A 7900-nucleotide genomic window follows, 5' to 3' on the forward strand; every position below is an offset into this window, starting at 1 on the left:
CAGAAAATATACTTAGAACAGCATCATGGAACACAGTAAACCCTCCAACAGCACTAGAATCTCCATATGGGTAAAAAAGTGACCAAGTTAATTGCTTACCAATTTGAGCAATTAAATTGCTAGCAATGAAACTTCACGCTAAGTTTAGCAATTTCCTGTAGGGGATGGATTTTTAGTGAGGACATGAGGGTCACATGTGTGTTTTCCATTCAGCCTTTAGCCTGGACTTCTAAAATAGGGCAGTGAGGGTATTTCAGGAGACTTTGAATTATAAATCTAGAATGGATCTGAGGTGTCCACCACTGAACCCTTGTGTAGATAAACAAATTGAGGTTGGGCAGGGATGGCCAGTGTTCCATAATAGTGCAAAGCGAGGACCCAACATGGACGCTTGATTCTTGGTTCTTTGCTCTTTCCACAAGAAGGTATGGACTAGACTGGGACTTATTATTGAACTCTTGACTTGCCAGTCATCTTGAAGGCATTTTAATCGATGGGGAAAGTCACTCATTAAATACATACTCATTGTGCTTCTACTATGGCAGGAACTATGCTGGATACTGGCGCTAAATTAATGAGCAACAGAGATCTGATTCTAATACTTATAAAGATCCCACTGTAATGGGGGAGGCAGACATTCATCAACCGATCACACAAATAGATGCCAATGACAAGAATTAAAAAGTCTAAAAAGTCTTATGCACATATTTCAAAGAATTTGACCCACTAGAAGAGGTCAAGGGAGGCTTCCTTTAGGGAATGACACTTAGGCCTAAATCTGAAGGGTCAGTAGGAACTGACAGGTCAAGGCTGAGGGAAGGAGAGAAAATATGAGTGCTCCAGAAAGAGGAATCACCAAAGATCCTGCGACAGATGGGAGAACAGAATACCAGGGTGAATGGAGTACTGGAAATGGAGGGAAAGGGGTGTACAATGGGATGAGGTTAGAGAAGCAGGCAGGGGTCAGGGCCAGGCAGGCCTTGAAGATCACATTTGAGATTTTGGTTTTTGTATTAAAAGTAGGAAGCTATTACAGGGCTTTATTCAGGGGGATGCCATGATCAAAACTTGCTTTTTAAAAAATTAGCCTGCTATAGGATGGTAATTGAAGGAGACCAAGAGTAGGCCCTGGGAGAAGGGTTAGAGTGGTGGCAGTATCAACTGAAAGATGTGGAAGGATTTAAGACATGGAGGTGTTCTCACTATAACTCGGTGATAGGTTAGTCTAGAGGGGTAGAGGAGAGGTAGGATGTTATTCAAGGAGTCTGTTTAATGGAATCAGATGATTATAGAGAGGGGGTCATTAATTAGGAGAGGGAATACTGAAAGAGAACTTCAGGTTCAGGGGGAGGAGAGGGAAAAGTGGCACTGACCACAGTACCAAATTTGGGGAAATGTTAAAAAAGACTTTAAACTCAATTTAGGTTTTTTACTATTTTATTATGGCACACAGGATAGAGTATGGTACAGTTTCCTTACTTCAACCAAGTAATTCTCAAAGCATCCAGTTATTTCCATTTGGCTAAAGTTACTTTTTGCATGTAGCTTGCATCTGTTTGAGACTTGCCATGTACATCATCCCAGGTCTAGTAAGCAGAAATGTGGAAAGCTTTATTTCTGAGGAGACACCTCATCTTTACAGAAGCCAATACACTGAGAGCCTTCATAGTTCCAATCCATACCATCATGGCAAAGAAGCACTTTACCTATTTGCACAGCAACCTATATTTAACTAGAATTAGGTGGTACAAAGGGATTAAGTAACTTTAAATGGAGACCACTTTGGTTTCAGTTTAAATTCATAACTTATAAAGATCGTCTAAAAAACAAATATTGAATGAAATTAGCTGACAAAGCAATTGTTTTAGAACAAAGGCAGAATAGCAGATACTCAGTAATATCATCTATATTTATTCCACATCAAATGCAAGTGCAAGAGCGTTCATAACTTTACAATGAACAGAGAGGACAGATGGGGTGTGTATTTGATGCAATGTCCAACCAGTCAAGCTATCATTGAAATCCAAATATTTCCCAATAGAGACATGCAGAGCAATGTCAATGTAACATACAAGCATATTACCTCCCCCCTTAAGTGACTCATAATTTCATTACTTGTGTCTGTAGTTTTTACAGGTTTAAAAATGTGTGGCATCAAATGCTATTTACTTGAGGCAACAGAATTACGCTTAACAAACACTAAATCATGAGCTCAGGATTGCAGGCAACATGTTTGCAGTGGAGTGGCAAATAACCTTTGTTAGTTTTAATCCCTTCTCCTGAAATTATATGTAGATAAAAAATTATTCCTTCTTATTGTACTATGTTCTCAGGTTTTAACCTCTGCCCATGATATTTAGACTATATTTTAAATGTAGTTATAGGGATGAATGTATGGGATTCATATTCTATCCATATTGCATTATGACATATCAGTTTGAAATGACCTATTTATCCTGGTTCCATAGTGTAATGGTTAGCACTCTAGACTCTGAAATGACCTATTTACCATAAAGAGTATATCTGTCAAATAATTTCAGAATTGCTCCCTAGAAAGCCATCCCAAAACTTAACAGAGCACGTGTTATGAGGCAAAGTCTATTGTTATTTATAGACTTTCTCATTTACTCATGTTTACTATCAGTAACATTTTTGTGGGGAGAGATTTCACGAGTAATCACAACATAACTGTATCCCTCAGAATTTCCAATGAAGGAATAAAAAAACAGCATTGGTAATTGTTAAAATTTTGACTTTTTAAAAAATTGGAGGTCAATAGTCCACTGGTATATACTTTATATTGGTGCCATCTTTAAGGTATTTTAATTAATAACCACAGCAAAAAATACATCATTCGGTATAACTTTATTTACTATTTATTGCACATAACTCAGGGTCTTTAATTGCTAACCACCAAAGGTTCAAAGGACTATTTTTCCATGAAGTTTAACATTAACATTAGCGAATTCATTTACTCATGTGGTGTTTTTTTATTGTAAACATCTGAATGATTCACATTGCCGTAGATCCTGAACTCATAAGCGTGGACCATGCACAGGCTGGCAGCAAGCCAGAAAGCCACTCTGCAAGCAAACAGATACTCTGCATAAAGAGGAAATTCATAGCACAACATTGAATGTCCAACCTAAGTCATCTCAGAATTATACATATATTGACTTTTTAATTCACATAGGATCTGGAACTCAACTGGTTGGTTGGTTGGTGATGGGCTTGACCTGATTTCGGGAGAATTATTCCTGAAATAATTAAGGAAATGGGGGTTCAATCTTTCTTCTTAGCTGCTTGTTCCTCCCCAGCACCTTCAACTTTCTTCTCCTCCTCTTCAGCTTCTTTGGTTTCCTCTCCTTCTTCACCTTCACCTCCTTCTTCTTCTTCTTTTGCTTCTTCAGATTCTTCCTTGGCAGCTTTAACATAAAAAGAAAATGTACAAAATCCAAATCCAGGGTAAGTCCAGTCAAAACATGTCTGCAAAGGTTTTATCTGCAAACACAACTGTCAGAATACTCACCAAAACCTCCCAGCTCCAAAAGCACATGTTAACAGACAATGCTTGCCATGAATAATTTGCCACTGAACACATATTTAAATTGAATGAGATCACTCCTAGGTATGGGAAACTCTGCTCCTCTCTAAGACTGAACCTCAATATTTCTTTCATTATGTGTCTGGTATCTATTTTTGTTCTTTAGGACACCAACCTGCTGTGTTAAATGATTATATTAAAAAATGTAATTTTTGACCAATCACCTCATTCAGAGTAAGTGCCTTAGGAAAAGTTTGCTGAACAAACAGAAAAATTATTTATGATTGTAATATCATATATGGCAAGGCTTCATTTGTCTTATCTACCTCCTAACAAATCTCCACACCCAGTTTGCATTTGAAGTTGCAGGGGTTTGTTTCTTATCATACCTTCTTCCTCTTCAGCTGCCTCCTCTTCCTCGGCCTCTTCCTTGTCCTTCTCCTCCTCCTCGGCTTCTCCTTCAGAGGGGGGCTCATCCTTGGCTTCCTCAGCCTTGGCAGCCTCAATGGTTTCCTCCACTTCAATCTGCTCCTCTTGGACATGGCTGGTGTAGTAGGACGGGAAGGAGCGAGTGGACATCAGATAGGAGCTGGTCTGTAAACCACCGTAGGCAGATCGGCCAAAGACCTGGGAGCTCTGGGAGTAGCCACTGGTTATGCTTCCCACGCTGGTGAAACTGAGTCGGGTCTCCTCACCTTCCAAGAGTTTCCTGGGGATGCAGATAGAAGGTGAGGTTAAAAAACACCTGTGTTTCACGACTTGCTCTGAGCACCCTAAAGACAAAGGCAAGCAGGCGCAGGGTTGGGATTTATCAAAACTTAATGCCTGGGGATTTTTTGATGGAGACCAGAAAAAAAAATTAAATCATCCTATTAGATTTAAAATGTAATGAGAAGCTAAAAACAGGACTCCTAATTACAGGGTTAATTTCTTATATATCTAAATACCTTCTTGGAAGAAGCCAAAAACTAACACTTCATTATTTCAAAAGGACTATTCTTGAAGGTTTCTGATCCAACATAACTTTAAATGGGGTCTGATTTTCTTCCTAGGGTTTAATGGCTGCTATCTTTGCCCCTCTGTTTTCACCTGTAAGCTGCAATCTCAATATCCAAAGCCATTTTCACATTGAGGAGGTCTTGATATTCTTTTAGGTATCGTGCCATTTCACTCTTTGTGGTCCTCAATTCATTTTCTAATTTGTTGATCGTGTCCTGTTTGAAGACAAAAATTAAAAAAAAAAAAAATTCCAAGCATAAATCCCTTCTATTTTACTGTAGTGTAGTTGCAAAGGCCTAGTTTCGATTAAAATCAAGGTGTACACAAGGTGATAAAATCTTCCCTAGAATAACTTCCTGTATCTTTTTAAAAACCTTCTTGCCTAAAATACCCAAGTTCATGAAGCCTGAGATGAAAAAAAAGATGGAAGAAAATTCTGTTCTTCTATTTCCTTACTTAATACTGTTTAATGATCATCATAAAATGCCTGCAGACAAACTAAGTTGATAGAAAAACTGTGTTTCTCATTCAGTGATTAACTGTTCTTTAGCTGGGTTACATGCCAGGAAACTAATGCCTTTCTTTATAGGAGAAGAAAATAGCCAGATGTAAAAAAAAAAAATTTCTAAAATATTTCCTATGTATCTAAATTATTTTTTCTACTCCAAGAAGAAGAAAAAAATTTCTACTCCCAAAAGAAGGAAAAAATGTCTACTCCCCAGAAGATGGAGATCTTTCAAAATGGACATCCTTTTAAAAATTTATTTTTTCTACTCCCCAGAAGATGGAGATGTTTAAACAGAAATGTTGTAGAAGATTTTACACATTAAAAAAAAAAAAAATTAAAAAGAAATGCTTTACTATGAACATCACTAGTTAACTACCTAAAACAATGTTGACTATTTTCCTATCTACCTACTAAATAAAGGAAGGGAGTGGTTGGTAAAACTAGTCATAAAGCATGCTGGTCACAGTAATCTTTCAGAATTGAGAGTTGTTCACTCTACTATTTATTAACCAGATGATCCCATAGTTGCTGCAAAGTAACTTCTAGTTAATGCAGGTCAGTTAGACAGCAGATCTCACTGCAGGCCGGAGGCAACGCCCAATTCCCACGTCTTCCCCTCCCCCACCCAACAGGGGCTGGGCAGCTTTAATGCGGAACGCGGGTGCAGCAGCACAGAGCACACTTCCAGACTACAGTCTCGCCCTCACTGACGCCCTCCAAGTGCCCCACCCCTCCCACACAGTGGCCAAGGAGCCAAGCCCTATCCCTAAGAGCTGCATGCAGCCGCACCACCCCTGGTCTCCACTTTCTGGGCGCACCAACTCTCCCCTCTGCTCGAGTCCCCCCGCCCCTTGTGTTTTGGGCGGGTGCCTCACCTGCATAGCGCTGATGTCGGCGTTCTGCTTGTCCTCCAGCTCCTGCAGCTGCTTCTCCAGCGCTTCGTTCATGCCCCGGCATGCTTCGATCTCCAGGGTCTTGGCCTTGAGCAGGCGACGGCTCTCGGACACCTCGTCCTTGGCGGCGCGCACGGCGTCGGTGTTCTTGGCGGCGCTCTCAGTTAGCACGGTGAAGCGGCTCTTGAACCACTCCTCAGCATTCTGCATGTTCTTGGCGGCCAGCTTCTCGTACTGCGCGCGGATGTCCTTGAGCGCAGCGGAGAGGTCGGGCTTGGACACATCCATCTCCACGGAGATCTGCGCGTACTGGATCTGCGCCTGCAGCTCGGCGATCTCCTCTTCGTGCACTTTCTTCAGAAAAGCGATTTCGTCCATCAAGCTGTCGATGCGCTTTTCGAGCTCTGCGCGAGCGAGCGCCGCCTCGTCGGCGCCTTTGCGCGCTTCCATCAGCCGGCCCTCGGCGTCCTCGCGGCTCAGCACCTCCTCTTCATAGCGTGCCTGCAGGTTGCGCAGGGTCTCCTCCAGCCCTTCGCGCTCGCCCTGGAGCGCCTGCTTCTCGTTGGTAGCATCTTCCGCCGCCAGGCGCAGGTCGCGGATCTCCTGCTCGTACAGCGCCCGGAAGCGGGATGGCTCGGAGTGCTTCTGGCGCAGCACCAGCAGCTCGGCTTCCAGGACCTTGTTCTGCTGCTCCAGCTCGTGTACGCGCTCGATGAAGCTGGCGAAGCGGTCATTGAGGTCCTGGAGCTGCGCCTTCTCCTGCGTGCGGATCGACTTGAGGTCGTTGCTGATGGCGGCTACCTGGCTCAGGTCGAGGTTCTCCAGGCTGGGCATCAACGATCCAGAGCTGGACGAGTAGCTGCGGCGCACGGACAGCGAGGAAGACACCGGCGCCGAGTAGCTGGAGTAAGCGGAGCGTGCGGTGCTGTAGCCGCTGCGCACGCTGGAGATGTGCACCCGGGGCGTCTCCACATAGCGCCGCTTGTAGGAGGTCGAGTAGTACGGCTCGTAGCTGAAGGAACTCATGGTGGCGGCCGGTGGCTCCCCGGCCCGCGGCGGCGGTGGGAGCCCGGAGAGAGAGGACAGGGAAGAGAGGGAAGTGGGAGGATGGATGGCTGTGTGCGGCTAGGCGCCGTCCTGCCACCCCTATTTATACGCCGGGAGGCTCCTGACGCAGCCTGCGATCGATCACCGCGCGCCGGCCAGTGGGGGCAGCGCGCTGCTGCAACCGAGGCGAGGATTCTGCGCAAAAGGGAAGGCGGGGGCGAGCTACGGTCTGGGTAGCTGCGGCGCTCGTCCTTTCCACGTTGCTCAGAGGCCCCTGATTTTCTCAGAGATACCATGCCCCCTTACTCATTTCCCTTCTGTACCCACCCACGCAGCCCCTCCTGTCCTACATCGCCCAGACCCCGTGACACTTGGATCCTTAAGTGTCCCCAAAACAGGTTCTTTTGACACCCGAGTTTTCGGTATCCCGGCACCTGGCACACATCCTGTCCCCTCAACTCTCCCTTTTCCCACCAGGGACCTCCTTAATTATTCCCCTTGGTGTATATGGTGATAGTGCCGCTAGGGGATTTTAGATACAAATAAATAGGCTAGGTTGTGTGTATGCAGTATGTATGGAGAAGTTTTCATTTCTTTCCAGTTTTCTGGCACTTTCTGCAATTCATTTTCTTTCTCCTGATTATTTTTCTTTTTCTTTAATGCGCTGCTTCTCAACACATAGGGAATGGGCGCTCGAGTGCGCGCGCGCGCGCGCGCGCACACACACACACACACACTCGTGAAACTGCGGCACTACTGCAGGTGTTGGTTTAGCATTTCTAAACCTTTAGAGCAGTTAATCCGCCTGTTGGTGTTTTCTAGATTTTCACATTTCTTAACTGGGAATGAAGCCGCGGATGCTTTTAACGTGTTGTAGTGTGTGGGTGGCGGAGGGCAGAGAAAGAGTTG

The 7900-nt window shown here is 44.2% G+C and overlaps 1 protein-coding gene across 1 annotated transcript; it reads right to left on the minus strand.

Annotated features, from left to right (window-relative positions):
- Positions 1 to 1419: 1419 nt before the first annotated feature.
- Positions 1420 to 7340, minus strand: NEFL (neurofilament light). The gene is made up of 4 exons (XM_033228944.1): positions 5927 to 7340; positions 4634 to 4758; positions 3934 to 4253; positions 1420 to 3425 (listed from the first exon to the last, which is right to left on the minus strand). The coding sequence occupies exons 1-4, from the start codon at positions 6968 to 6970 to the stop codon at positions 3283 to 3285; spliced, it is 1632 nt and encodes a 543-aa protein (XP_033084835.1). The 5' UTR covers positions 6971 to 7340; the 3' UTR covers positions 1420 to 3282.
- Between the last annotated feature and the right edge of the window lie 560 nt (positions 7341 to 7900).

Source organism: Trachypithecus francoisi, unplaced genomic scaffold (assembly GCF_009764315.1).
Source record: "Trachypithecus francoisi isolate TF-2019V2 unplaced genomic scaffold, Tfra_2.0 Contig01440, whole genome shotgun sequence".
NCBI lineage: Eukaryota > Metazoa > Chordata > Mammalia > Primates > Cercopithecidae > Trachypithecus > Trachypithecus francoisi.